The sequence below is a fragment of the Polypterus senegalus genome, chromosome 17 (assembly GCF_016835505.1).
Source record: "Polypterus senegalus isolate Bchr_013 chromosome 17, ASM1683550v1, whole genome shotgun sequence".
Classification (NCBI taxonomy): Eukaryota; Metazoa; Chordata; class Cladistia; order Polypteriformes; family Polypteridae; genus Polypterus; species Polypterus senegalus.
In genome coordinates, this window is record NC_053170.1 from 3,268,458 (window position 1) to 3,296,247 (window position 27,790).

Genomic DNA, 27,790 nt, shown 5'->3' on the forward strand with positions numbered 1-27,790 from the left:
CTTACTGCAGATGTTGAAGGATGCCAACCTTCTCAGAAAGTATAGTCTGCTCTGTCCTCTCTTACACAGATCATCAGTATTGGCAGTCCAGTCCAATTTGTCATCCAGCTGCACTGCCAGGTATTTAAAGGTCTGCACCCTCTGCACAGTCACCTCTGATGATCACGGGGTCCATGAGGGGCCTGGGCCTCCTAAAATCCACCACCAGCTCCTTGGTCTTGCTGGTGTTAAGGTGTAAGTGGTTTGAGTCGCACCATTTAACAAAGTCTTATTAGTTATAAACCCGTTACTATTCTTTATCATTGTGACAGATATTGTTACCACTTTTATTTCTTAATTATTAGTTTTGTGTGATTACTTCTCGTCCATATTGCACAAGCCTATGACAGGTCGTTGTAGATTTGAAAGGCACTATGCACCATATTCCACCTTGCCTAGCTGTTTGTTAAATAGAACTTTTATCTCTTAACTAACTAGTTAACCATAATTCATTAATAAATTAATTGATAGGCCTTCTCCCATTCTTTATAGATATGACAGACACAATAGATCACCCGGCCAATCTGTTTGCTCAGTAGCACTGTTATCTTTTCATTCATTAATTAGTTACACTTAATTGATCACAGAGCCCCATTCCAGTTCTTTTCAATAGTGACAGGCGCTATATTTAATTGTTCACCTCGCCTATCAACAGTATTTCTTAAATAATGCAGGGAGATTCATGTGAAAGAGGCCCTGAATATTCTGTAATGACTATCGCTAGGACGACCGTGTGTTTCCGATGGGAGTGTTAGCTCCGTGGAAATATGTTCTTTTATATTGCGGCTTTTTAATAAACCTTTATTTAAATAAGTATAAATTATAACGGCGATATCCCTCTTTTCGGCGATAGGCGGCGACAAAGTCACAGAATATACTTAGCTTGTTTAATGCGGCTTACGTTGCTTTACAATGACAGGGAAGACCAGTCACATTTCATTGTTAAACCCAAGGATTAGGTCGTGTAGAAATGGCTTTTTTCTGTCACAACGGAGGCGGCTTGGAGTCTAGAGCTTCCACTCCCACAGGTCTTCAAAGCTTGGCAAGGTTTCAGCGTTCTTTTCTATTGTGTCCACACGACCACATCCCCCAGTACAATGCCAAACAAGGTAGACAAACTTAGGCTAAGCAGCAGACAGTCAGATCATATAACACTTAGGTCTTTTAGGGCTGACCACAGCTGTTCCTGTCTGTCTTTATGCTTTGCCTATCCCAGCACTTCTGAACGTTGACACCCTGTGCTAAAGCTGGCTCAGCTCTTCATGGCATGTTATACAGAAAAAGAATGAAAAATGCATTTAAAGAGATCTAAAACAGATACAGTGACACAATTCTTAATATTATAACAACCTTAGTATAACACCATGCAATGTGCTTCTCGATATATGGAGCTTCGAAAAAGCCGGGACGCCCCTGCGCCAGAGCAATAAGGTACAGTTGTGCTTGAAAGTTTGTGAACCCTTTAGAATTTTCTCTATTTCTGCATAAATATGACCTAAAACATCATCAGATCTTCACTCAAGTCCTAAAAGTAGATAAAGAGAAACCAGTTAAATAAATGAGACTCAAATGTTATACTTGGTCATTTATTTATTGAGGAAAATGATTGAATATTACATATCTGTGAGTGGCAAAAGTATGAGACCCTCAAGGATTAGCAGTTAGTTTGAAGGTGAAATTCAAGTGAATGGGATGCCAATCAGGTGTGAGTGGGCACCCTGTGTGATTTAAAGAACAGGATCTATCAAAGTCTGCTCTTCACAACACATGTTTGTGGAAGTGTATTATGGCACGGACAGAGGAGATTTCTGAGGACCTCACAAAAAGAGTTGTTGATGCTCATCAGGCTGGAAAAGGTCACAAAACCATCTCTAAAGAGTTTGGACTCCACCAATCCACAGTCAGACAGATTGGGTACAAACGGTGGAAATTCAAGACCATTGTGACCCTCCCCAGGAGTGGGCGACCAACTAAGATCACTCCAAGAGCAAGACGTGTGATAGTCGGCGAGGTCACAAAGGACCCCAGGGTCACTTCTAAGCCACTGAAGGCCTCTCTCACATTGGCTAATGTTCATCAGTCCACCATCAGGAGAACACTGAACAACAATGGTGTGCATGGCAGGGTTACAAGGAGAAAACACATTGCTGCTCGTCTGCAGTTTGCTAAAGATCATGTGGACGAACCAGAAGGCTATTGAAGAATGTTTTGTGGACGGATGAGACCAAAATAGAACTTTTTGGTTTAAATGAAAAGCGTTATGTTTGGAGAAAGGAAAACACTGCAGTCCAGCAGAAGAACCTCATCACATCTGTGAAACATGGTGGTGGTAGTATCATGGTTTGGGCCTGTTCTGCTGCATCTTGGCCAGGACGGCTTGCCTTCACTGATGGAACAATGAATTATATGAGAGAATTCTAAAGGAAAATGTCAGGACATCTGTCCATGAACTGAATCTGAAGAGATGGTGGGTCATGCAGCAAGACAACGACCCTAAGCACACAAGTCATTCTACCAAAGAATGGTTACAGAAGAATAAAGTGAATGTTCTGGAATGGCCAAGTCAAAGTCCTGACTTTAATCCAATCGAAATGTGGTGGAAGGACCTGAAGTGAGCAGTTCATGTGAGGAAACCCACCAACATCCCAGAGTTGAAGCTGTTCTGTACGGAGGAATGGGCTAAAACTCCTCCAAGCCGGTGTGCAGGAATGAGCAGAAGTTACCGGAAACGTTTAGTGGGGGGTCACAGCAGATACTGAAAGCAAAGGGTCTCATACTTTTGCCACTCACAGATATTTAATATTCGATCCTTTTCCTCAATAAATAAATGACCAAGTATAACATTTGAGTCTCATTTCTTGGTTTCTCTTTATCTACTTTTAGGACTTGAGTGAAGATCTGATGATGTTTTAGGTCCTATTTATACAGAAATACAGAAAATTCTAAAGGGTTCACAAACTTTCAAGCACAACTGTAGGCGCCGGACAGCCGTTTGCAACTTCTGGGGTGCATCCTGCCCGTAGCCCTTCACTCGGTCAGGATGGTGGTGTACGGTGTTGAGCAGCGCATTGTCTCCATGGGCCGAACCTACTGGGTCATCAATTCGTTTCAGAGATGTCAGAATCGACTGATTGATTGTGTCTTAACGAAGGGTGTATTCCTGCAAGATGGAACAACGCGTCACACATCGGCAAGGAGCGCATGGCAGAAAACTGAGTCCTCCTTCGGCACCAGGGTCATTTCAAAGGGGCTTTGGCCACCACGGTCGCCAGATCTGACACCACCAGACTTCTTCCTTCAAAAGAAAAGTCTATCAGAACAAGCCTCGCATCCAACGTGAAATTGCTGCTACTCTCCCCACTGAGACGCTTGCCGATACGTTCAGGAACATATGGAGCGCCACGTCGAAGTGTGTCTGGCAGAAAACGGAAACCACTTCCAGCATCGTTTGTCATGCAATCGATTACACACACATCAGGGTAGAGGGGGGATTTGTTTGGTTCACATTGCTTCATCCTAACAACGGGAGTTACAAGAGAACATTCGGGGCCTCTTTCGAGTGAATCTCCCTGTACTTTATATCTCTTAAATAATTGTTTAATTGCCCCCCAAAGCACAGCCACCTATTACTGTTCTTTAGATATTAATGGTGCAAAGCTTCTGTTTTTACTTCAGAACATTCTGATATACGTCAATAGATCATTTTTTAAGACATTGGATTCAACTATAGCCTCATTTATTTGGCATTCGAAACAGCCACGTATCCGAAGGGCGACCCTACAAAGAACCTAAGGCAGAAGGTGGCAGGGCTCTACCTACCTTTCAGTTTTATTACTGGGCACCAAACATCCATCCATCCATTTTCCAACCCACTATATTCTAACTACAGGGTCACGGGGGTCTGCTGGAGCCAATCCCAGTCAACAGAGGGCGCAAGGCAGGAAACAAATCCCGGGCAGGGCGCCAGCCAACTGCAGGGCGCACACACTAGGGACAGTTTAGAATCGCCAATACTCCTAACCTGCATGTCTTTGGACTGTGGGAGGAAACCCACGCAGACACTGGGGGGACCCGGGAAGTGAACCCAGACGGGTCTCCTAACTGCGAGGCAGCAGCGCTACCCACTGCGCCACCAGGGCAGCAAACATACAAACTATAAAAACCTCGACATGGACACAAATACAGTAATCCCTCCTCGATAGGTGAAAATCTGCGAAGTAGAAACCATATGTTTGTATGGTTAGTTTTATATATTTTAAGTCCTTATAAACTCTCCCAAAGTGCTTATAAATATTCCCCGCACAGTTATACAGTATTCTCTTAGTTATTAGGTAAAATTCATTGAAATTATGTATGTAAACACACTGTTTATGTACAGTAAAACCTAAATATTATTTTAAAGATATCGAGTGTCTCCGATATCAAGTATGTTACAGCCATTACGATAGACAGGCCACCAGCAATAAATACGTACAATGCAAGAAAAATAGTATCCAGTAAATGTGTGTACAGTGACACTAAACGTACGTACATGTACTAAGTACTGTAAGTAGAAAATTAATTCTGGTTACTCGCCAACAATGACACGACGACTTGTCCGATAACAATGAGTTTAATTTTACTGCACAACAAAGGAGAGCGTTACAGTTCTTAAAGGAGCCACTTCAGGCGATTGTGTAGCACCGCCGCCGTTGTTCTTCTTCAATCCAAATCCCTAAAGCAGATTCCATCCAGACTACCGTCTTATTACCTCCACTTACAACTCGCTTTGCACCCTGGTTAAAGGACACTTCAGCCGTAGATCTCATATTCCTTTCCTACTTTTTAAATAAAAGGAATCGTAGCCTCACTGATGCCGGAATGGCGTCCTACAGCGGTGTAGCTTTTCCCTTCCTTCAACATATCCAAAACTTTTACCTTTTCGGCAATCGTTAGCATCTTCCGTTGGCGCTTGGGCACGGCCCCGAAGCAGTAGCAGGAGCAGATCGACTTGGAAGGGCTTGACTACACCCACAGATGAACACAAAAGAGCACAGAAGTTAACTCTTTACAAAGCGAAACACGTTGATGCTGAATGAGCGAGACGAGACTTCCTGGTTAACGCCGCAGAATCGAATTCAGCACTCTGTCGTTGAGCCATTCAGCACACAGGAACTTAACTGCGTGCTCTGATTGGTTAGCTTCTCAGTCATTAGCACTTAACTGCGTGCTCTGATTGGTTAGCTTCTCAGTCAGGAGCACTTAACTGCGTGCTCTGATTGGTTAGCTTCTCAGTCAGGAGAACTTAACTGCGTGCTCTGATTGGTTAGCTTCTCAGTCAGGAGCACTTAACTGCGTGCTCTGATTGGTTAGCTTCTCAGTCAGGAGCACTTAACTGCGTGCTCTGATTGGTTAGCTTCTCAGCCATCCGCCAATAGCGTCCCTTGTATGAAATCAACTGGGCAAACCAACTGAGGAAGCATGTACAGGAAGTGAAAAAGACCCATTGTCTGCAGAACCCACGAAGCAGCGAAAAATCTGCGTTATATATTTAGATATGCTTACATATAAAATCCGCGATGGAGTGAAGCCGCGAAAGTCGAAGCGCGATATAGCGAGGGATTACAGTATGTGAACAGACGCAGGCTTGGTCTGCAATAGAAATAAAATCCTGCAGCACTTCTTTATATTCCTTGCTTTGCACCCCAATAAATACAAGTGATCGTCAATATACTAACAACCCAATTGTGCTTCACTCACTCAGAATATGGAAGTATTTTAAGATGGAGAAGCTTTTATCTGTGGCACCTCTGCACGAGAACCACCTTTATCCACCCTGTGAAACGTACAGAGTTCTTAATGTCTGGAAAACATTTGGGATTAAATTACTTAGAGATCTGTCCACAGACACTCCAAATGTAACTTTCCAGCAACACATTTGTTTCACTAGCTTCAAATTCAAAACGATGTTAAACAGAACCTGCCCAATTTTCCTCTAATATTGCTCAGTCTCAAGGACTCGGACAGCATTTCTGTAATTTATAAAACTATTTTACAGTCCCTCCCTTTCAAAGATCCCAGAGTACAGTGGGAAAAGGGTCTCTCACTCAACATCTCCAGAAAAGGAGTAGCAAAGAATCCACTCGAGCTCCACATGCGCAGTGCATACAATTATTCACCTTAAAATTATCTGTCGAGCACATCTCTCTGGTTTAAAGTTGTCCAAAATGTTTCCTGGGCGAGAGCCAACCTGCGAACGCTGCAGTCGAGCTCCAGCCGCATTGGGCCACATGTGCTGAGTGTCCACCAAATTAACGTCATTCAGGACCCAAATCTTTAAAGGCCTTTCAGACAGCCTTGGGGTCACAATCCCTCCTAATCTACTAATAGATGTGTTAGGTGGGCTCACAGGTGGGCTTAAAGTGGAGAAGAACAAACCAACCGTAATTGCCTTTACTACACTACTGGCACGTTGGCGTATCTTGCCCTTATCTAACTCTGCCATTCAAAGTCAGTGGGTAACTGATGTTGTATATTATTTGAAACTGGTAAATAAATCAAATTCTCACTTCAAGGATCTGTACAAAACTTTTTTAAAACCTGGCAGGATCTGATCAATAACGTTTTAGAATAAGCGTTTAAATTGAGGAAGCAGGTTCTCTGCCCTCTTTTACTCCCTTTATTCATTTATTAATTTATCTATTTACTAATTTTTACAAGCTTTACGTTTTACTCTGCTGGCCTAGCTCCCTTTCTCAGGGGTGGGGGTTGATTTGTTTCAAACCTTTTTTTGTGAAACTTGAGTTATTTGTGAGGAATGTTATTTGACTTTTAATAAAATCAATAAAATAAAGAAAAAAAAAAAGGATATGACAGGCGCTATATGTCACTTGGCCTATTTCTTAAAAAGCCCTTTTCTCTCGTAATGTTCTTATAATGAATTAATTATGTTTAACTGATTCTCCCCCAAGTCACTGAGGTCAATTCCAGTTCTTTGTAGATATGTATTTCTTAATTAATTAATATATATATATATATAATATTTTAGGTCTTCATCTACTCACTGTGTTTGTTTCTGTCTCTCCCATCAAAGCACGGAAGCCTATTACAGATCATCGAGGGAGGACGCTGCCAAGTCTTGTGCTTTTGTGTACATCGCCTCACCTTCTGCTAAAGACCCCACGTGGGAGCAGCGATACCCAGGTATCCAGGAGGGGAGCAGGTGTATGTGGAGGATAGGGGGGTGGGGGGGGGATTAAACCCGAACCCGAACCCAAAATGAGGCCCAACAGACATTTCTTAATTAATGAACCAAACGACACACCAGGAATGACCAGCAGTGTGACCATACACTCACCTAAAGGATTATTAAGAACACCTGTTTAATTTCTCATGAATGCAATTATCTAATCAACCAATCACATGGCAGTTGCTTCATTTAGGGGTGTGGTCCTGGTCAAGACAATCTCCTGAACTCCAAACTGAATGTCAGAATGGCAAAGAAAGGTGATTTAAGCAATTTGGAGCGTGACATGGTTGTTGGTGCCAGACGGGCGGTCTGAGTATTTCACAATCTGCTCAGTTACTGGGATTTTCACGCACAACCATTTCTAGGGTTTACAAAGAATGGAGTGAAAAGGGAAAAACATCCAGTATGCGGGGCAGTCCTGTGGGCGAAAATGCCTTGTTGATGCTAGAGGTCAGAGGAGAATGAATGGGCCGACTGATTCAAGCTGATAGAAGAGCAACTTTGACTGAAATAACCACTCGTTACAACCGAGGTATGCAGCAAAGCATTTGTGAAGCCACAACACGCACAACCTTGAGGCGGATGGGCTACAACAGCAGAAGACCCCACGGGTACCACTCATCTCCACTACAAATAGGAAAAAGAGGCTACAATTTGCACAAGCTCACCAAAATTGGACAGTTGAAGACTGGAAAGATGTTGCCTGGTCTGATGAGTCTCGATTTCTGTTGAGACATTCAAATGGTGGAGTCAGAATTTGGCGTAAACAGAATGAGAACATGGATCCATCATGCCTTGTTACCACTGTGCAGGCTGCTGGTGGTGGTGTAATGGTGTGGGGGATGTTTTCTTGGCACACTTTAGGCCCCTTAGTGCCAACTGGGCATCGGCTACCTGAGCATTGTTTCTGACCATGTCCATCCCTTCATGACCACCATGTGCCCATCCTCTGATGGCTACTTCCAGCAGGATAATGCACCATGTCACAAAGCTCGAATCATTTCAAATTGGTTTCCTGAACATGACAATGAGTTCACTGAACTAAAATGGCCCCCACAGTCACCAGATCTCAACCCAGTAGAGCATCTTTGGGATGTGGTGGAACGGGAGCTTCGTGCCCTGGATGTGCATCCCACAAATCTCCATCAACTGCAAGATGCTATCCTATCAATATGGGCCAACATTTGTAAAGAATGCTTTCAGCACCTTGTTGAGTCAATGCCACGTAGAATGAAGGCAGTTCTGAAGGTCAAACACCGGATTAGTATGGTGGTCCTAATAATCCTTTAGGTGAGTGTAGACAACAGAGGTCACTAACAGGCGGACTGCAGTGAGGGTCCGGACCCAGAAGCTGTCTCACACGGACCCAGACTTGCATCCAAAACAGATGGTTGTGGTTTAAAACCTGACGGGGCGTAGCTTTTGTAGTCTTTATGGTAATATTTTAGTGGATGAGGAAATGCACAGACCAATTGTATGCGCAGGTCTGAGGAAAGTAGCCTTGTACATCTTGACCGTGTTTGTGAGGCAGCTTTCTCCAAAATGAACAGAATCAGAACTAAATATCGTTCCCGGCTCACCAATGAACACCTCCACATGTCTACGAGAATAGCTCGGACTCCATTCAATCCCAGGTTTAAAATCCTGGCAAGGCAAACTAGAGCTCAATTCTCTCGCAGAGCAAAAAAGTGGGGCGATGAATACAAGAGGGGAAGAAAGTTGAGCATTTAAAACTGTTTCATTGTTAAGACGTGTTGAGATTTATTATCTGTAAAACTGGCCGAGACTGTTGAGTCAAGATGTGAAACAGAAAAGGGGACATTCGAGCTTTTTCTCCATTTATTTTATTTTTCTGAAGTTAAGCACTTTATTTAAACACGCACAATTGCCACATTTTATTTATTTTTTGTCTTATTTTGAAATGCAGCCCTACTTTTATTTAGTAAATTTAAGAACAGTATATACTGTGACGGAACATTCTACATAGCTGCAGTCGTACATACGTGTTCAGTTCTGTGTTGCGTGACAATGAATATTGTCAAAAAGTTTTGGAATTGTACTGAACTCGTTTGATTTGAAAGTCTGCTATTGATTACATGCAGATGCTGATACAACTACCAGGCTGCTTAAATATATATGATACTAAATAGAAAAATAAGAAAGTTTCTCTAATTGGACCTCTTTAGATTTTAGTTGAATACCCCTGATATATAACATAGGCATCCAAGTGCCTGTCTGGGCCTTCTTGTGTGGGTTAGTGGGCTGGCTGGCTGGCACCCCTGTAGTTGTAACTCCCCTTGCCCGTCTGCTAAAAAGTCTCCTGTATGTCTTCCTCCCGACTCCAACTCTTTGTGACAGCTTTTAAGACCTGACCAGGAACCACTTCCACAGACTTCTCCTGGTCGAGTGTCCCCAGTTGTCCCCGCAGGCCTGGCGAGCCCAGGTCACCTGTCCATAACACAGAGCAGGGGATCCCAACAACTGGATGTAGGGATCTTCTAGTAAATTAGCAGGTGGCTCCCCAGTGCCCTGCTTGGAGGGCAGCACTTCTTGTTCATATAAACTCTGCTGCCTCCTGGTGGTGGTATCGGTTAGCCTACTGGCCCTCTGCTGCATGCAGTGCAAATTCTTTCTTGGCACCACTTTGCAATGTCCACTGCCCCTGTCTTAGGCTGGGTTTATACTTGGCGTGACGCATGCTCCAGTGGACGCTACTGCTATGTAACTTGCACGCTTACTTTACGTAAATCTGGAAGTTTCCACCAGGTGGCAGTGCAAGATCACAGTGAGAACAGATTCGGATTCGCTGTGTTGTGAACTGCCCGAAATGCCCATTATCTTCTGAGGACACCTCGCCACAAAATCTCTTAAAAGGATGTTTAATGATTACATCCATCAATCCAGGGAGGCGTCCATTCCAGCTAGAACCGGGCGCGAGACAGAAATGATCCTTGGACAGGGTATCGGCTCATTGCAAGGTGAACACGAGCACACGCATGCACACTGGCGTCATTTTAGCATCCCCAGATCCCCAAGCCTTCATGTCTTTGAAAGGAAACCGGACCCCACTGTGGAAACCCACCAGGACAACATGCAAACTCCAGACAGGGAACACCGGGGACGCGACTCCCCGTGAGACAGCAGTGCTACCGCTCTGCCACCGTGCCAGCCCCCACATGTGTAACTGTTAATTAAACAAAGTTAACAATTTATCTGTAAAATGTAACATAAATACTTTAATACATTTCATCATGAAACTGATATCAAGTATAAATCTAAGGATTCTGAACGTGCAGAGAGCTGGAATATCAAACATTTAATGTGCTCAGTGTGCTGATTGCTGCCTGTCGCTGCCGTCAGTTCAGGAGGAAGTCGGTTTTAAGATGACGTTTATGACGGTCTACTTTAACTCTTTTAGGGCTAATTTTTTTTTTTTGTTTCTTATCTCCCAGGGCTGAATATTTTTTCAGAAACTTAATTTTTTAAAAAAGAACACAAAGCAATTGTTTAACATATCAACTCAACAAAACAGATTTACTTTTGACAAATGTTCCTGTCTTGCATGTTGTATGAGCCTGCATACTCGATGACTTCACGTACATTTTACACTGTAAAGTCTGATGTCGCTCAGAGCAGCCAATCTCAGTCACTGCCACATTGCACTGCTCACAATACGTGTTGCTTTGGTGCCCACTTTTCAATTGTCTGTTGTTTCTCACATGTATTGTTAGTGTGGACTGTAGAGAGACAAGTCACCCTTTTGCCATCGTGCCATTCCACTGCCACCAAGTTTTCTGCCCGCATGAAAGCCGTATTGTCACCTCTTTTCATCTTCTGAAACTTTCTGATCTTTATGCATGGCATTATAGCCTGGCTCACCCCATGGGATTTGCTTTTGTTTATTACAGAAGTGAATCAAACTTTGCAGCAGCATCACGTACCTATCACCATAAGCCACCAGGGGACAAAGCACGTTTGGACCAATGCTCCCTGAAGTTATATCACCAGTTCTGTCCCATCTCTATTTGCAATACCACAGCACGCTTCATCTCGTCTTTAGTTGTGGGTTTACACTTTGAAAAACGAGAATTCGATGCAAACGCAGCCCGCGATTCAAAAAATGTCTCCGCCTACCTGTTTATCTCGTCTGACGGTAGCTGAAAAGCAGCATCAGGAGAGAGCAGCCTGAAGTACAGCAGCTGGTGATCTGTCGTGTCCAACAGCAAGTCATGCCGTCTTGTGAAGTCCGGTAGCCAGATCGGCTCTCAACGGATCAATGTCTGTGTATTTATCCCACGCGAACCTTGCCGTAGACGCATCAGCTGCGCGACGAGCTCAACTGGCAGCAGATCCGCTGGCACGGCATCGGCTGGTGTTTGATCAGCTGATTCCGGCTTCTCACTCTCTTGCTCGATCTCCTGATCACTGTCAATAAAATCTGATTCTGAAAAATCAGAGTCCGACTCTGCATTGTCTGCCGAGTGTTTTCTTTTCTGCACTCACTTCGCTCCATTGTCACATGTCGATGCCATCTTGCCATTGGTTATATTTCACAACTCACGCACACGCTGGGATTAGTTGCCGAGTCAACAAGTCTAACATTCCTCCAAGCACAGAGGGAATGCCTGTGACGTGACAGGGAGATTTGTCGCCATTAACAGCTGATTATCGCCCTCTATCCCTGGATGTCGACTTTAGTCGACATGCGCCCTCAACCCCTCCTGTCGACAAAAGTCGACATCCGCCCTAAAAGGGTTAATGATAAAATAAGCCAACATTTCCACTTTAATCACAAAATTGTCCTTTTCACCGTGTCCTTAATTTTTTTTTCCTCTGTGACTCAAATACGCCGCGGTACATTCTGTTGCAGTGAAGGTGCAAAAAAAAAAAAACAAAGACCAAAGACGACACAGAAGGTGGTATGTGAGACTTTTAAAATGTGTCATTACGCTTGAATATAAAAGCGCCACAAATGCATTTTGCTTCACCACATCAAACCATTCATCAAACATTGGAGTGCGCACATCGATCCCGGAGGATCCTCGGAGCGGCTTTCTGTCACACACTTGGATAGTAAACAGGAACTCTGACATCGCTTTCCGATTGGATGACACTGCGCCCCTTTACTTTTTGCGCGCCACGTTAATTTCTGACGATCTACTCAGAAGAAGAAGACGTGGCAGCCATGATGTGTGTGTGTGTGTGTGTGTGTGTGCGTGCGTCCGCGTTCTGAGCGTGAAGTATAAATGGACCCTTAGTGATGCTTTGGTGAACGTGGATAGATCACTGTCTGCATCCAGAGAGGGCAACCAAACAGAGGCCATTGTGGTGCCTATAAATAGTCTTCCGCCAAACACCCAACCCCGGATTGTTTCACAGTTTTATTGGTATACAGCATTGAATCGCAGTGGATTTAACTTGGCCTTTTTGACAAATACTGCTTCGATTGCCGTGAATACTTATATAATGAAGTATTTTATGCTTTGTAATTGTAATTAATTTAGGCCTTTTTGCCAGAGGTCTATTTTTGCTCTGATATTTAAAGAGTCCTTTTCTGTTAATCAGTGTTGAAAAGCCAAATTAAATCCGTTGTAGAACTTTAGAACAATCCGGACAAGAACAGGCCGTTCAGCCCAACAAAATGCGCCAGTCCTGTCCACTTAATTCTTCTAAAATCACATCAAGTTGAGTTTTGAAAGTCCCTAAAGTTTTACTGTCCACTACACTTCTTGGTAGCTCTGTGTAAAGAAAAACTTCCTAATGTTTGTGTGAAATTTACCCTTACGTTTCCAACGGTGTCGCCGTGTTCTTGACGACCTCATTTTAAAGTCACCGTCTGATCCACTGCACTGATTCTCTTCATCATTTTAAACACTTCAGTCAGGTCTCCTCTTCATCATCTTGGAAGGCTCAGCTCTTTTAATCTTTTCCTCATCACTTCTCACCTGTAGCCCTGGAATCAGCCCAGTTGCTCTTCTCTGGACCTTGTCTTGTGCTGCTGTGTCTTTATGGAGACCAAAACTACACCCAGGACTCCAGATGAGGCCTCACCAGTGTGTTATAAAGCCTGAGCAGAACCTCCTGTGACTCGTACTCTACACATCAAGGCGCTATATAACCTGACACTCTGTTAGCCTTCTTCATGGCTTCTGGCGACTTTCTGGATTTATTAGGGAATTAGAAAGATTTAAATGAGAGCAGGCCATTCAATCCAGCAAAGCTCGCTTCCTCCACATATCTGTGGTTCTCTGTCCAAAGAAACACTTCCTAATGTGAAATTTACCCTTAAATTTCCAACTGTGTCCCTGTGTTCTTGATGAACTCATTTTAAAGTCACCGTCTCGATCCACTGCACTGATTCCCTTCATCATTTTCAACACTTAAGTCAGGTCTCCTCTTCATCATCTGTAAAGGCTCAGCTCTTTTAATCTTCCCTCATAATTCATCCCCTGTAGCCCTGAATCAGCCTGGTCACTCTTCTCTGGACCTTCTCCAGTGCTGCTGTGTCTTTATGAAGACCCAAACTGCACCCAGGACTCCAGATGAGGCCTCACCAGTGTGTTATAAAGCCTGAGCAGAACCTCCTGTGATTTGTACTGCACACGTCAAGGCGCTATATAACCTGACAGTCTGTTAGCCTTCTTCATGGCTTCTAAACACTGTCTGGCAGTTGATAGCTTAGAGTCCACTACGACTCCTAAAGTGTACCTTCAATTTTCAGACCTCCCACTGTAAATTTAAACCTAAGATTTTTTTTTCTTCCTACATGTAATACTTTACATATACTGACATTAAATTTCAAGTATTACAATTTAACCCAACCCTGAATGCTGTCCAAGTCCCTCTGTATTGATTCAACATCCCTGGAATCAGCCTGGTCACTCTTCTCTGGACCTTCTCCAGTGCTGCTGTGTCTTTATGAAGACCAAAACTGCACTCAGGACTCCAGATGAGGCCTCACCAGTGTGTTATAAAGCTTGAGCAGAACCTCCTGTGATTTGTACTGCACACGTCAAGGCGCTATATAACCTGAAGTCTGTTAGCCTTCTTAATGGCTTCTGAACAAATTCTGGCAGTTGAAAGTGTGGAGTCCACTATGACTCCTAAATCCTTCTCATAAGGCACACACGCTGACCCTCAGGCCTCACTCTCTTGTCTTTTTCTTTCACTTCAGGAAAGTCCACCCTAACGATGCTGACCTTTGTCAGCTTTGATTGGTTCAAAGACTGGGAAAAGGAACAAGTCGGCCAGAGGGCAGAAGAGTACCAGAACCTTAAAGAGGCGTTCATCCAGACCCTCCTCAATGCGGCCATCAATGTGTACCCCTTAATAAAAGACAAGGTAGGCTGAACCTCCAAGATCATCCAGTATAGATTGGCTTCTTGGCCATTCTTTTCGTTGGGCGTAGCTTCACTGTAGGTTTATTGTATACACCAAAATGAGCGATTTTGTTAAACAGCATTAACCATGTGCATCTTGTGCACACCTGACCGTACGTGTTGTGTCTAAGGCACTCTCGGTGAGAAGGGTCCTGGTGCAGACCTCCAGCAGGAGCCCATGTGACGTCATTCAGGGGCCTGAGGCTGGAGGTATGAAGTGGAGAGTCCTGGCACAGGGCAATGTGTGCATGTAAAGGTGGATACGGGTGCTAAGCATAAAACAGAAAATAAATGTGGCCGCGTTTTGCTCAAAATATGCTAAATACTATGAATTAATAAGAGTACGACTTCAGTAACATCCATCCATCCATTATCCAACCTGTTATATCCTAACTACAGGGTCACGGGGGTCTGCTAGAGCCAATCCCAGCCAACACAGGGCACAAGGCAGGAACCAATCCTGGGCAGGGTGCCAACCCACTGCAGCTTCAGTAACATAAGATCATTTATTATTTTTGGATTTGGACTGGGAATCTCCTTAAGACTAGTTACACTGGTCTGTTTCGTGACCCTGCTGCTGGGCCCTGTCTGCTCGTGGTGCCATCAGCAATGCCAAATCTGAGACGTAGGCACCGTCTGTTCCTGCCAGGATTGTGTGCACATAGGATGCTTCCTTTTGTCAAATAAAGCCGACATTGACTGTGTAGTCAAGAGGTAAAGGGGGGAAGATATGGGGGTCTGCCTCGAGTTTAGGGTCCGGAGGTCAAACCCCTTGCACTTGTTGTTGCCCATGTGGAGTTTGCACATTCTCCCAGCGTCTCTACTATACAATACAATTTATTTTTGTATCGCCCAAAATCACACAAGAAGTGCCGCAGTGGGCTTGACAGCCCCCCAGTCTTGAATCTCTAAGAAGACAAGAAAAAAACTCCCCCAAAAATAACCCTTATAGGGGAAAAAATGGAAGAAACCTCGGGAAAGGCAGTTCAAGGAGAGACCCCCTTTCCAGGTAGGTTGGGCATGCAGTGGGTGTCGAAAAGAAGCGGGTCAATACAACAGAACACAAGTAATCCTCAATACAGAATAAAAATATATTACAAGTATGGCGCAGAATTCAACAGCAGATGATATCACGTAATGTGATTCTGATTTGTTCAGAGTCCTCGGTCATCAAGCCGCCTCCCCCATTTGGCCATTCCACAGCTTGGCCAGCCAATCCGATGAAAGGACTCCTCTGCCCGACGATTCCTGTGATCCTCCATCAGGGATGACTTTACCTTAGGTAGGCAAAACAACTTGGAAGGCGGGCAGTGGCATCAAGTGGCACATTTGAGTACAGAGAAGAGAAACAGAATAGGTGAGGATCAGTAATAAATTCTAACTATCCTGTTACTTATGTTTTAGTGCTAATGACTGACAGCAGAGATGCAGTCTGTACAGTTAGTCAGCAGCTCTAGTCAGGGTGTGCTGAACTGAAGTCGGGATTTAAAGGCTGAGACCGAAGGGGCATCTCTTATAGTAGCAGGCAGACCACTACACAGTTTAGGGGGCCCTGTAAGTAAAAGCTCGACCTCCCACTGTTATTTTATTAATCCTTGGAATCGAGAGGAGTCAGATGAGGGGGCTCGGGCATCTGATCAGGATGCCTCGTGGACGCCTCCCTGGTGAGGTGTTCCAGGCACGTCCAACCGGGAGGAGGCCCCGGGGAAGACCCAGGACACGCTGGAGGGACTATGTCTCCCGGCTGGCCTGGGAACGCCTTGGGATTCTCCCGGAAGAGCTGGAAGAAGTGGCCGGGGAGAGGGAAGTCTGGGCCTCTCTGCTTAAGCTGCTGCCCCTGCGACCCGACCTCGGATAAGCGGAAGAGGATGGATGGATGGATGGATGGAATCCTAAGCAGACCGGCATCTTGAGATCTTCATGTGCGCTCTGGTTTGTAAGGCGTGATAAGTTCAGACAAGTAAGCCGGACCTCGGCCATTTAAGGCTTTATACTTAAAAGGAGGATTTTGAAATCTGCCCTAAACTTAACCGGGTGCCAGTGTAAAGATTTAAGAACTGGAGTGATGTGTTCGTGTTTTCTTGTTCTTGTAATAATTCTTGCAGCAGCATTTTGGGTTAACTGGAGGCTGAATAAAGAACAGTTTGAACAGCCAGTGAACACCGCATTGCAGTCGTCAATCCTACTAGAAGTAAATGCAGGAATTCATTTCTCAGAATCCTGTTTATTTAGAAAGCGCCTTAATTTTCTAACATTTTTAAGATGGAAGAAACCTGATTTGGACAACTTTGTGATGTGCGCTTTAAATGACAGGCTGCAGTCACAGAGAACTCCTGGATTGCGGGCTGATTCAGTAAAATTAATGGGGATTCCAGCCGAGTTAAATGATGGCAAAATTATTGTTGTGATCGGCGTCATTCCCTCCAGCAATTAACATCTCTGTTTTATGGTTGTATTTAAAGACAAGTAGTTCTCATCCATCCACTCCTTTAATTCACTAACACAACTAATATCCATCCATCCATCCATCCAACCTGCTATATCCTAACGACAGGGTCACAGGGGCTCTGCAAGAGCCAATCCCAGGGTGCAAGGCAGGAAACAAATGCCAGGCATGGCACCCACACACCAAGCACACATTAGGGACAATTTAGACTCGCCAGTGCACCTGACCTGCATGTCTTTGGACTGTGGGAGGAAACCCCGGAAGCGGACCCAGGTCTCCTAACTGTGAGGCAGCAGCGCTACCCACTGCCCCACCATGCCACCAACACAACTAATACCCCCTTATGTGTTACCTTGGTAAATGTTTTGCCTGGTGTGTCAACAAAATGCACATAGAGATTCCTTGTAATCAACTAGGATCCCATCGCAACTGCTCCAAGAGCATATTCATCCAACATAAAAATAGGCAGAAGAAGAAAAAAAAGTGGACCAGGGGACAGATGGCAAAAACAAAGAGATGAAAAAAGTGGAAGGTTTAAAGAAAAGAGTTGTTCTTTTGAAACAGGCTGAGATCAAAGTTACAGAATAAATGGAGAGAACCAAAGCCGAGTGTAAAATGGAGAGTAAGCAGCCAAGGTCGTAGTCCTTAACACAGCAAACCACTAAGCACACTGCACCTTCATCTTTTAAGGCATACGATTTTTTGTTGGGCGATGTTACCTGATGCAGCGCCATCTTTCAAAGCGTTCATCTGCTTGCATCACACGATGCCACTTCCTGTTGTGACGTGCCTAGCAACTGAACCAAAGGGAAGACAAAATGGAGTCTGCCAGTCAGTCATTGCCTACCCTGTTTAGTTCTGAACTGGTTCACGTGTGGTCCTAGAGCCTAACCCAGCTAGCATAGGACGCAAGATGGGCACAAACCCTGGACAGGGTGCATGACGAACACACACACACATTTAGTGCTGCTTGCTAATCCACCTAACCTGCGTGTCTTTGGGCTGTGGGTGGATACGGGAGCATCCCGAGGAAACCCACACGGACACGGGGAGAACGTGCAGACTTCGTGGAGGGAGAGGACCCAGGATGCAACCTCTGGTCTCTTTATTGAGAGGGTGCAGTGCTAACACTGTGCCACCCACAAAGTGGCGTCATACTAAATAAATCAAATAACGGTACAAGATATTCACACTTTCACAGCTACTATTCATTGTAAAAGTTTCATGACCGTTCAGTTGTATGGCATTTCTAAGCTGGTGCCCTGTGGATGTGTGTGTGACCTGGTGACTTGTCCTGGAGCCCTTACTGTTGGGCACCACATGCTTGCCTGTGTCTCTAAATTTGGTTTTTGGTGTTGTTCATGTCTGGTCTATTTTGTTGTGGGGTAAAGGCGTAAAGTTTTTGAAAGGTCTTAGCAGGTGGAAAAGTAGCCATAGGGGGCGCCACTGGTCAAGTGTAAAGTTATTGGTTTATGACACTCCGTATCGTCATACAGTATGTGACATGCTCATTACCAATATGACTGCAGATTTATGGCACAATTTACAATGCTGTGTAGGCCAGTGGTGCTCTGGGCCCATCCTGGCACCCTCCCGTCGCTACGGTTTTCTACATGTTGGCTAAACAGGAAGTGACGAGCTTATGTTGGCCACAGCGAACCTCTCACCTCGGTGGCTTTAGGGATGCAAATGTGCAGCTGTCAGTCGAGTCGGTGACGTGCTGTTGCACTTCTCTGTGTCTTCCGCAGATTGAATTTGTAGATGCGGGGACCCCCCTCACCAATCAACATTACATAGTAGCCCCCCGGGGTGAATATTATGGCTGTGATCATGCCTTGGCCCGATTCCAACCAGAGGTGTGTGCTGGGATCCGTGCCAAGACCCCTGTGAAGAATCTCTACTTGACAGGTAAGCTTTGTGCAAGCGGGCGTGTAGAACTAATGGGGAGGTGGGAGTGCTGCCGGTCTGCTGAATGGCCAGAGGGGTGTGTGTGTGTGTGTGTGTGTGTGTGCGCGTGTGTGCGTGTGTGTGTGTGTGTGTGTGTGTGTGTGTGTGTGCGAGAGAGAGAGAGAGAGAGTCTGCAGGATCGCTTTGCTCTGCAGTAGCAGTTAATATTTAATATTTTGACGTGTTCAGAGTCGGGTGACATTCTGACCGTGGTGTGTATTGGAACTTGCATGACAGCTAAGACTTTGTGTGTCAGTGTGAGTCTTGATGTGTACGTGAGTGAGTGTGAATCTTCTCGATGTGTGTTTGCATGCATGAATTTGAGTGTTGAGGCGTTAACATTTTATTTGCGGGTGTGTTTGTGAGTCTTGACAGCTAAACCTTTGCGTGTATCTGTGTGTGAATCTTTAGTTGACGGGTAGAGCTGCGTGTGTTCATGTGTGCTGTGAACGCCTTGGGCACGTACTGCCACCCTAACCTCAACACAGACAGGCACAGAGACGCACTCAATTGCAAAAGACATGCGATTTTTTTCTTTATTTTTTTTTTCTTTTTGTTGCCTTCCCAGGACAGATTGCACAAATCCCCACAATAATAGAGCTCAGTCTTTCTCTTTTCTCTCCTTTCTCTCTTCTGCCACCTTGACTCCTCTCCCATAAGCTTTGTCCACCTTCCAGCCGACGAGCGGAGTGAGGCGCCCTCCTTTATAGTGCACCAGGCGCCCTGCCATCCTCTCCCAGTAGCACTCCCGGGTGTGGCAGAAGTGCTGCAGTCCAGGCGCCACCTGACAGGGTTGAGCTTCCAAGCCCCGATGCAATCCAGGGGAAGGTATTGCCATGATCAAGTCCTCTCCCCTGGTCCTTCCATCACATTGGCATCCCAGCCAGGTAACAACAACAACATTTATTTCTATAGCACATTTTCATACAAACAGTGCTTTACATATTAAAGAATAGAAAAATGAAAGACACAATTATAAAACAAAATAAATCAACATTAATTAACATCGAATAAGAGTAAGGTTCAATGGCCAGGGGGGACAGAAAAAACAAAAAAACTCCAGACGGCTGGAGAAAAAATAAAATCTGTAGGGATTCCAGACCATGAGACCACCCAGTCCCCTCTGGGCATTCTACCTAACATAAATGAAACAGTTTGGATTTAGGATTCTCACGGAAGGGCTTGATGATGATGATGGTCACGTAGACTTCTGCCTTTTAATCCGTCCATCATTGTTGGAGCATCATGAAGCTTTGAGTAGGTGGAGGTGGCGCAGGTCATCACCACAAAGAAACCGGAAAAAGAAACAGAAGAGAGAGTTGGGGTCAGTATGGATTTTAGAGCCACCATGAATAGTTATTATGATGAATTGAATATACAGAGTATCAGAATTAAGTTAAATTAACATTAAAATGAAGTTATAAAAAGGCCATGTTACAGTAATATGTTTTCAGCAGTGTTTTAAAGTGCTCTACTGTATCAGCCTGGTGAATTCCTATTGGTAAGGGTCCCAGCCGTCCGCCACAGTGCATTTTCATATATTTGAAGTCTTTATATATGTGTGGTGGAATCAACCTGACAGATAAGACTTTGTGTATTTGGGTGCGAGCGGGACTGTTGAGATAGAAGGCCTTGTTTGTGTGCGAGTGTCTGTTGGAATGACATGCAATACAAAGGTCTCTGTTATATGCCATTTCTTTTGGGATTTGTAAAAGCAATTTTAATGTTTTTGATGCACCATTTTGAAAAATGCTGTGCACGCGCCTCTGTTATGTACCATTTGGGGTGGGGATTATAAAAGCACTGCTACAGTGGGGTATGGAAAGTATTCAGACCCCCTTCAGTTTGTCACTCTTTGTTATATTGTAGCCATTTGCTAAAATCATTTAAATTCATTTTTTCCCTCATTAATGTACACACAGCACCCCATATTGACAGACAAAAAAAAAGAATTATTGAAACTGTTGCAGATTTATTAAAAAAGAAAAACTGAAATCTCACCTGGTCCTAAGTATTCAGACCCTTTGAACCCTCAGTATTTAGTAGAAGCCCCCTTTTGAGCTCATACAGCCAGGAGTCTTCTTGGGAAAGATGCAACAAGTTTTTTCACACCTGGATTTGGGGATCCTCTGCCATTCCTCCTTGCAGATCCTTTCCAGTTCTGTCAGGTTGGATGGTAGACGTTGGTGGACATTGTTGGTGGATGGTAGACGTTGGAGAGACATTTTTAGGTCTCTCCAGAGATGCTCAATTGGTTTAAGTCGGGGCTCTGGCTGGCCATTCAAGAACAGTCACAGAGTTGTTGTGAAGCCACTCCTTCGTTATTTTAGCTGTGTGCTTAGGGTCATTGTCTTGTTGGAAGGTCCCAGTTTGAGGTCCTTAGCACTCTGGAAAAGGTTTTTGTCCAGGATATCCCTGTACTTGGCCGGCTGCATTCATCTTCCCCTCGATTGCAACCTGTCGTCCTGTCCCTGCAGCTGAAAAACACCCCCACAGCATGATGCTGCCACCGCCATGCTTCACTGTAGGGACTGTATTGGACAAGTGATGAGCAGTGCCTGGTTGTCTCCACACATACCGCTTAGAATTAAGGCCAAAAAGTTCTATCTTGGTCTCATCAGACCAGAGAATCTTATTTCTCACCATCTCAGAGTCCTTCAGGTGTCTTTTAGCAAACTCCATGCGGGCTGTCATGTGTCTTGCACTGAGGAGAGGCTTCCGACAGGCCACTCTGCCATAAAGCCCTGACTGGTGGAGGGCTGCAGTGATGGTTGACTTTCTACAACTTTCTCCCATCTCCTGACTGCATCTCTGGAGCTCAGCCAAAGTGATCTTTGGGTTCTTCTTTACCTCTCTCAACCAAGGCTCTTCTCCCCGGGTAGCTCACCTTGGCCGGACGGTCAGTTCTATGAAGGGTTCTGGTCGTCCCAAACGTCTTCCATTTAAGGATTATGGAGGCCACTGTGCTCTTGGGAACCTTAAGTGCAGCAGAAATTTTTTTGTAACCTTGGCCAGATCTGTGCCTTGCCACAATTCTGTCTCTGAGCTCTTCAGGCAGTTCCTTTGACCTCCTGATTCTCATTTGCTCTGACATGCATTGTGAGCTGTGAGGTCTTCTATAGACAGACAGGTGGGTGGCTTTCCTAATCAACTCCAGTCAGTAGAATCAAACACAGCTGGACTCAAATGAAGGTGAGCTCAAGGATGATCAGAAGAAATGGAAAGCACCCGAGTTAAATATATGAGTGTCACAGCAAAGGGGCTGAATACTTAGGACCAGGTGAGATTTCAGTTTTTCTTTTTTAATAAATCTGCAACAATTTCAATAATTCTTTTGTTTGTCTGTCAATATGGGGTGCTGTGTGTACATTAATGAGGAAAAAAATAATTTAAATGATTTTAGCAAATGGCTGCAATATAACAAAGAGTGAATAATTGAAGGGGGTCTGAACACTTTCCGTACCCTCTGTATATGATGCTTGGTAAGGGATTCATAAAAGCAGTGTTAATGTTTGATGTACCATCTGTTGGAGTGAAAAATGCGATGTATTTTATTACTACAGAAGTGGAGGAGTTCAAGTATCTCGGGGTCTTGTTCACGAGTGAGGGAAGAATTGAGCGTGAGATCGACAGGCAGATCGGTGCGGCGTCCGCAGTGTTACGGGCTCTGCATCGGTCTGTTGTGATGAAAAAGGAGCTGAGCCGTAAGGCAAAGTTCTCAATTTACCGGTCGATCTACGCTCCCACCCTCACCTCTGGTCTTGAGCTGTGGATAGTGACCCAAAAGAAGGAGATCGCGAATACGAGCGGCTGAAATGAGTTTCCTCCGCAGGGTGTCTGGGCTTTCCCTTAAAGATGGGGTGAGGAGCTCAGAGTAGAGCATCGAGAGGAGTCAGATGAGGTGGCTCGGGCATCTGATCCGGATGCTTCCTGGATGCCTCCCTGGTGAGGTGTTCCGGGGATGTGTAGACCCCGGGGAAGACCCAGGACACGCTGGAGGGACTATGTCTCCTGGCTGGCCTGCAAACGCCCCGGGATTCCCCCGGAAGAGCTGGAAGAAGTGGCCGGGGAGAGGGAAGTCTGGGCGCCTCTGCCCACGTGACCCGACCTCGGAAAAGTGGAAGAGGATGGATGGATGTTTGTGATGTTCTGTTAGTTATAAGGACAAATGCAGTGCACGTGTTTGTTATATGCCATTTGGTATGGGATTTATAGAAGCAGCGTCTGTTCGAATGACAAATGCCATACATATGTCTCTGTTATATGGCATTTGTTTTGGGATTCATAAAAGCAATGTTAATGTTTTGGATGTGCCATCTGTTGGAATGACAAATGCAGTGCATGTGTCTCTGTTCTATACCATTTGGTATGGAATCTGTAAAAACAGTGACTGTTGGAATGACAAATGCAAACCGCTTTAAAGCACTTTTACCGTTTGCTTTCTATTATTACAAAAGTTTGTGAGGCACCATCTGTGGGAATAGCAGAGACATAGCAACCAGAAGGGCACAGAGACATTTAACGTTTTATTAAGATGGATGTTTGAATCTGTGATAAGTCTGTCTGTGTGTGTGTGTGAGCGAGTGCCTGCATGTGAACCTGCTTGAAAGTGGGAGTGTGTGAGTGTGTGTGACTTGTGAGGCCCATGGCTTTGTGTGTGCACGTGTTTCTGAGTCCTCACTGGTACACTTGGCATGTGTGTGACGTGCTGCATTACCTCTCGGCATGTGTTTGTGTGAATCTCCTTGAGAGCCCCAGCTTTGTGTCTGCACATGTGATGGCCCCTCTAGCGTTCCTGTGCAGGAAGACCATGTGAGGACCCCCCAAATCACTGGTGTCATGGCACTTGTGTTCTGAGGTGTAGCCTGTCAGGTCTCTCCGTTTTCACCCGTGAACGGACCCCGGCCCCCTCGTCTCTCTTGATTTGTGTACTTTCCTCCTCCTTTTTTTGGTATTGTGTGTGCCTGTTGGGTTTCTCACTCCAGTAGACAGGTGGCCACTGAGCGCCACTCATCGTTTCGGCCGCGTCGGCCCCTTTTTATTTTTCTCGTGCCCCCTTTCTCTTTTCCCAGGTCAGGACCTTTTCTTGTGCGGATTTGCAGGCGCTCTGGCCGGCGCGCAGCTCTGTGCTTCGGCTGTTCTCGGACGTAACGTCTTCTGGGATCTTGAACAGCTACGGAAGAAGCTGAAGAAGCAGAGCGAGATGGAGAAGATGAAGGCGGGCTGAGCGGCCCCCCCGGTGCCCGTTCTGTTTCTTTTTGTCATTTTTAAGTCTTTTTTTTTTTTTCTTTTTTTATCTCTTCTGTGTGATCTCTTGCTTGTCTTTGATTTATTTTTATTTTCTCACCCCACTGCTTTCTTGCTTTCTCCTGCCTTTGCTCCCCACGTGGTGCCATCGCTCACTCGTGTGTTGCTCCTGTGACGTTTTGTGGTCCTCCTGGCCCAGTTCAGGGTCACTTTAAGCAGGGGGTCCACCTGGTACTGACTTTTCCAATTCCACCCCCAATAAAGTGCCACCCCATTGCCTCCTGCTTTCTCCCAGTCTCAACTGAAAGGCACAGACATTGGGCACGTAGCCTGTGGGTATTCTTAAAGCAGCAGCATGTACAAGATGGCAGCCGTCTGCCCCTTTAGGAGCTGCCATGCATATGCAACGCAGTGACTTGCGTAATTCATTAGAAGACGCCAAGATGGCTGAGCGCACGCCAGCTTTTTCTTCTTTTCCCATATCATGTTAGTTTATTTACTTGTTTTTTAAGAAGCCGTTCCCTCCGAGGTCCCACCTAAATAAATGGTGACCGCCCGTATCCACTGGCAATTCCTCATTTCCGTCCGACGCCATCAATCCTTGCTGGATTTCCTCTGGACTGCAGGACGCCATCTTAGAGTCACCAGTTAGCCTGACCTGCATGTCTCTGCCATTTAGGGGTTACACACACAGGAGTGAATACTCAAGTCAGGGAGAAAACATGCAAATTCCATGGTGTAACCTGTAGGGGGCGCCACCGAGCCCCAAACCTCCCAGACTCTAGCACAGTCCCGGGTTCAAATAAACATTTTTGTTTTTTAACACAGTACCTTTCCTTTATATGATGTTTGTTTCCCTCCTCCCAGTCCACCAGGTGACCTTCTGGCTCCCTTTTGTGGTGGACCCAGGATCACGTGGCAGTGCCATGTCACTGAATGGTGGCATTACTTGCGGGTCATGTGGAAGTCCCATGAAACAGGGAGCTGTTCTTCCTGCAGCACCCTCTGGTAGCACCCATGGTACCTGATAGGGGATGTCCCTCAGGACTACAAATCCCATAATTCCCTGCGGGTGGCCATACTGGTCCTTGCCAGATGAGCACTGCCAGTGGGGTACAAATTGATCTAGATAGACCGTCTCCTCTTGCCAGCCAGGAAAGGCACCATCAACCAACTTGGCCGGGATTCCTGCCCACCAGCCTTGGCACCTACACTGGATAATGATCAGACCGCAAATTGAACCCAGGACTAAGGAGCTCTGAGACGAGATGGCACCTCATTACCAGTACAGATGTTATACTGGTCCCGTGCTGTGGTAGCACTGCTGCCTCATAATTAGGTGACCAAGGCTCGCGTCCCAAGTGCTCCCAGCATGTTTTCCCAGTGCACTTGTGAGTTCTCTTCCCAAGTCCTAAGACACACCAGTTAGGTGGGCTGGCATTGCTAAATCAGCCTGTGAGGTGCGGGTGTTGTTCCTGCCTTACCCCTTAGGATTGCTGGGGTAGGCTCCGTCTGCCCGTGATAAGACGTTTAAGGAAATAGATACGTGGGTTGTATGCTGCGATGGCTTTGCCTTGGCACCCTGTGTACTTGGACAAAAACAGCTTCTCGTCTTCAAGCCAAGAGTGAAGTCTTAACAGGCAGAGTCCACAGCTGAACTGTTGAAACACACAAGATGGTGGCTTTACAGTTGTGGCCAAAAGTGTTGAGAATGAGCCAAGTGTTGGTTTTCACAAAGTCTGCTGCTTCAGTGTCTTTAGATCTTTGTGTCAGATGTTTCTATGAGATGCTGAAGGAGAATGACAAGCAGTTCAGAAGTTTCAGCGGCTTTTATTGACAGTGACATGAAGGTTATGCACGGAGTTCATATTTGCAGTATAGTTGGCCCTTCTCCCTTCTTCGAAGTCCCCTCTCTGCAATTCACCCTGGCAGCCTGTCTGCCAATCAACTTCTGGGCCCAATCCTGACTGATGGCAGCCCATTCTTGCATCATCAATGCTTGGAGTTTGCCAGAGTTGGTGGGTTTTTGTTTGTCCACCCGCCTCTTGACCGCAAGTCCTCAATGGGATGAAGGTCTGGGGAGTTTCCTGGCCATGGACCCCACATTTCGATGTTTTGTTCCCCGAGCCGCTTACTTCTCACTTGTTGCCTTACGGCCCGGTGCTCCGTCATGTTGGTCACCAGACTGTTCTTGGATGGTTGGGAGAAGTTGCTCTCGGATGATGTTTGGTGCATTGGCTTGGTTGACCTTCAGTTGTCTTTTATTGAGCCCACTTTGTCCACGTTCAAGGGGTCACACGAGGTGCAAGGCAGGAACCAACTCTGGATGGGATGCCACTGCGCGGTCAGGGGACCAAACCCCCACTCGACGAATATACAGACGCTGCTGAACTTTGTACACGTGCCATGGGGAGCAGCGTAGTCTTACCAGCATCATAGGACCCCTGGCAGAGTAGTGGGCCAAGACCCCCTGTTTTGATAGCAAATGAGAAACATACACAGGCATCAAAAACACAGTGGGGGCTCTTATGCTCCTGGGGTCCCTGGCCAGTGCCCATTGTGTCCATACATTAAGATGGCCCTAATGGGGACACAGGCAGAACATTCCAGCACCACACAGAAAGTGGCCAGGTGGGATTTTCTACAATGCAGTGGCCTCATCTGCTTCTCAGCCACTTCCTTTACAATTTTTATTTTATTTTAATTATTCTTTGCTATCAACTCCAACTGTTCATAAAAAGTCGGTTTAAATAAAATGTTGTGAAACAAAATTTGAAGCAAAAGGGAAATGAGTCATGAATTAGATGATGAAGGGGTTTCTGCTTGATGACAATGGAGAGGACGAGCCACACGTACAGTCTGAATTACCAGTCAGGGTCTGCGTCTCTTTAAGAAGTTAGTTAAAGCAAAGCTATGCAGGATTGGCACGGTGGCACTGGGGGCTGTGCTGCCATCTGTCACACCAGGTATCCTGCCTCTATTGCCTTTCTCGTCAGTCTGCGACTTCTCCGCGAGTCTCTGTGTTTTTTTTTTTTAATTATTATTATTATTTCTATCACATCTCCAAAAACGTGCGGGTCACCAGTTAGCCTGACCTGCATGTCTCTGCCATTCAGGAGTTACACACACAGGAGTGAATACTCAAGTCAGGGAGAAAACCTGCAAATTCCATGGTGTAACCTGTAGGGGGCGCCACCGAGCCCCAAACCTCCCAGACTCTAACACAGTCCCGGGTTCAAATAAACATTTTTGTTTATTAACACAGTACTTTTCCTTTATATGACGTTTGTTTCCCTCCTCCCAGTCCAGCAGGTGACCGCCTGACTCCACTGGCCGAGGCTGGACGGATCCCTTTGATGGTGGACTCGGGATAACGTGGCAGTGCCATGTCACTGAATGGTGGCAAAAGGGGAAATGACTCATGAATTAGATGATGATGGCGTTTGTGTAATACCAGAAGTGCTTGATGCAGACAATGGAGAGGACGAGCCACACATAAAGTCT

The 27,790-nt window shown here is 45.5% G+C and overlaps 1 protein-coding gene across 1 annotated transcript in view; it reads left to right on the forward strand.

The window, feature by feature from the left end:
• The window catches only part of LOC120518226 (all-trans-retinol 13,14-reductase-like), a 91,114-nt gene extending 64,051 nt beyond the window's left edge, over positions 1-27,063 (forward strand). The window contains exons 8-11 of the mRNA XM_039740914.1: positions 7,112-7,221; positions 14,442-14,608; positions 18,841-19,000; positions 24,112-27,063. Coding sequence (XP_039596848.1) covers positions 7,112-7,221; positions 14,442-14,608; positions 18,841-19,000; positions 24,112-24,266 — 592 coding nt within the window. The 3' untranslated portion in view covers positions 24,267-27,063. The remainder of the gene's footprint in view (positions 1-7,111; positions 7,222-14,441; positions 14,609-18,840; positions 19,001-24,111) is intronic.
• Positions 27,064-27,790: the final 727 nt, after the last annotated feature.